The sequence below is a fragment of the Salarias fasciatus genome, chromosome 2 (assembly GCF_902148845.1).
Source record: "Salarias fasciatus chromosome 2, fSalaFa1.1, whole genome shotgun sequence".
Lineage (NCBI taxonomy): Eukaryota > Metazoa > Chordata > Actinopteri > Blenniiformes > Blenniidae > Salarias > Salarias fasciatus.
This window is the reverse complement of record NC_043746.1, coordinates 31272766-31275686: the sequence shown is the minus strand read 5'-3', so window position 1 is coordinate 31275686 and position 2921 is coordinate 31272766. Positions and strand designations below refer to the sequence as shown.

At 45.6% G+C, this 2921-nt stretch overlaps 1 protein-coding gene across 2 annotated transcripts; it reads left to right on the top strand.

Moving 5' to 3' along the window:
* On the top strand, positions 1-2287 carry il21 (interleukin 21). Of its 2 annotated transcripts, XM_030111334.1 has the most exons (6): positions 1-196; positions 277-318; positions 1290-1403; positions 1492-1530; positions 1616-1696; positions 1793-2287. In XM_030111334.1, exons 1-6 carry the CDS (start codon positions 44-46, stop codon positions 1817-1819), a joined length of 456 nt encoding a protein of 151 aa, XP_029967194.1. In that variant the 5' UTR covers positions 1-43; the 3' UTR covers positions 1820-2287. The 2 variants fall into 2 exon arrangements, with proteins under 2 accessions (XP_029967194.1, XP_029967185.1); XM_030111325.1 differs by having other exon boundaries at positions 1616-2287.
* Positions 2288-2921: the final 634 nt, after the last annotated feature.

The window sequence follows — 2921 nt, the reverse complement described above, 5'->3', positions numbered from 1 at the left end:
CTTCCAGCAAATCTTCACTTTGGTGATCTGGTGCCTGCTCTGCATGAACATTATGAAGCTGCTCTTCCTCTGCCTGCTTGCAGCGCTGTGCGGCGCCTGGGGCACCACGACCACGACCAGCAACGACAGAATCCAGGACCTGAGGAAACTACGAGAGGTCCTGAAAGAGCTGCGGACCGTCAACAGGAGCCTGCAGGTGGGTTCACTTCCATCCACACGCTGTGTGAGAACGTACGTTCACGCTGATCCTGACTGAGCCTCCGTCTCCGCCTGCAGAACAGCGAGCAGATGCTGAGCATTCCACCGCAGGACCTGGAGGTGAGCGCCAGAACCGGGACTTTAAATTAATTAGTAAAGGTCACGACCGCATTTAGAGCCTGCGGTCGCTTACTCACTGTAATTACTCTCCCACTGACTGCAGAAACTAACGGCCGCGTGCTGGCAGCTGTAGGAGGGCGAGACGTGAAGCGTGGAGTCACAGTTCAGACAGATTCATTCAGAAGGCTTCCGCTCACATCCTCAGTCAGACTAAATTAAATCCAGGCGTAGAAGTTCCTCCAAACAGAGAACCTTCAGCAGAAATGCATTTAAAGAGTGTTGGAGCCAGTTAAAGTGTGTTATCTTAATGAAACTGCTCTCACATTCTGATAAGTGTCATTATGAAACTTTCTATGATCATTTATTGACTTTCATATGATTTAAAATAAACAGCAGTTCAGATAAAATGTATGAATATCGTCCACTTGATGCGATGTGGAAACGTTGGGTCTGAAGTGGAAAGCCACTGCAGTGTTGTTCACATCATCTTCATGTGCATCACTGGTAAACTTTCTGACTGAGTCAAATCCAGAGCGCGGCGCAGCGCTCGCTCTTTCGCTCGCTCTCAGTTTCTCACAGCTTCCGACAAAATGTGTTGAGTAATGTGAGCAGACAAAACCATGACTTCCTCAGCGCGGCCTGAGAGCCTCGTCAGGGGAGCTCCGCTTTCACGTTTCACAGCTGAGATCCAGCCCTTCGAGGGGAAACTCAGAAGAAGAAGCAAAACCGGTAGAATAAAGAGGAGAGGTGTAAACTGGAAAAACCGCTCAGGGATGGGAAAACGATTTACACGAAAAAACACCCCGAGTGAAGTAAAACTGATTTCAATGGTGGAAACTTCATCCAGTCAGCTTTCACTCTGACAATTCATCAAACTGAAACACTGAATTCTTTAATTTACATCAATCTGTAAGAAAACTGAAGAGTTTCAGTGATAGATAGATCTCTCTCTCTCTCTCTCTCTCTCTCAGGACTGCTGCTGTGTGTCGGCCTTGCAGTGCTACAGAGACAGCATGAAGGTTCATCTCAATGTGACTGAGAGCAAACAGAAGAAACTGTACAACAGCCTGAAGCACAGCTACACGGTGAGTGGAATCCTCTCCATGTGTTTGATCATCTGTCCTCAGCTCAGTGTGAGATTTTCCTCTAAAACCATTTCTCTGCCCTTCTCAGATCAGATCACTGAACTTCTGTAACTCCGGGAATACGGCGGTAAGAACACACTCCACACTCCCTGTCTGATCAGAAACAAGCTGTGATGTGAGTCTGACGTTTGTTGTCCAACACTTCCTTTCAGACCACCGTCCCGGCCTGCGATTCGTATCCTAAAGAAAAGGCCAGAGACTTCTTGAAACGGCTGGAGTCGCTAATACAAAGGGTGAAGCCATTCTCCACCTTTCTCATATCAAAGCATGTGTTTAGTCCACGGCTCCATGCAGCAGATGGAATTAAAGCCCTGTTCCTCCTCCTTTAGGCTGTATCCAACCTGACGAAGAACTGAGACGCCGAGACGAGCTGGACAGAGGACACTACACTGACAAGCAGCTGGTTTTAACCTTTCATATTTAACTTATTTAATATTTATTCAGACTATGCAGGAGACTCACTGAGGCTATGAAGAATGTATTCTGACTAAAGCTGCTTTGAAGCCACCCAGTGAACGGGGCAGGTCTGACACCTGACTGAGAGAGAGAATCCTCTTTATGGCGTCCCTCTTACACAACAGAAAACCACAATTCGCACCGAAGCAGTGGGATTATATGAAGCAGACTACCGGCCATGTGTTTTTTTGAGTTTCCTATTTGTAATGTAACTGTATTTGTAACTTAATGAAAAAGCTTTGACTTGAAGATGACCAATCAGATTTTGAAGAAGGGTAAAACTCTTCTGTATGAGATGCTGTAATCTGCAGACTGTATAATTCTACCTCATGAATGATTCTGTTATACAGAGAACAAACTGATGGATTCACTGCTTTCAATAATAACAAAAAACCACTGACATCAAATAAAACCTGTGGAAGACAAGGAGGTGTTCTGTTACTTCTATTACACACAGCTCATGATGTGGGACAGGTGAGGCACAGCTCCACCTGGAGGCACCAGGAAGGACTGCAGGCAAACTATGTTCTAATTTATTTAAAATTATCAGCAACATGTTCATGCTGCAGGGTCAGAGGGCGTTTTTAATTCGTAACTGGTTTATTCTGAATTAAGTAATTCAGAATTATATTCCTGAGCTTGGTCTTCTCATGGGAAAAATGAAGGATTAACTCCTCTCTCACGCCGGGGTCTGAGAAGCGTTCTGATTGGACAGGGGGCGGCGTGACGTACTGACGTCTCCCGGAAGTAAACAGCGTTTTTCTCTTCTTTCTTTAACTTTGACGCTACAGCTTTGAAAATGTCTGTGTTTTCAAGCGCCCTCCGATCCGCTCGTTTCATTATATCCAATTCTTCAAAAACTGCCGTTAAATAAATCTTCTCCATACTAGTAGGACCGCGCACCGCGGGCCACCATCTTGGAATATTGCGTCATCACGACGGAGCATGCGCAGAACGACCAGAATGAAATCACAACTAATTACATATACGGTAATTTGGCTT

Excerpts from the sequence above, each read along its gene's own strand:
- il21 (XM_030111325.1), top strand. The coding sequence starts at position 44 with ATGAACATTATGAAGCTGCTCTTCCTCTGCCTGCTTGCAGCGCTGTGC. Across the intron at positions 319-1,289 it reads TTCCACCGCAGGACCTGGAG|GACTGCTGCTGTGTGTCGGC; the intron begins GTGAGCGCCAGA and ends TCTCTCTCTCAG. Across the intron at positions 1,531-1,615 it reads GTAACTCCGGGAATACGGCG|ACCACCGTCCCGGCCTGCGA; the intron begins GTAAGAACACAC and ends ACTTCCTTTCAG.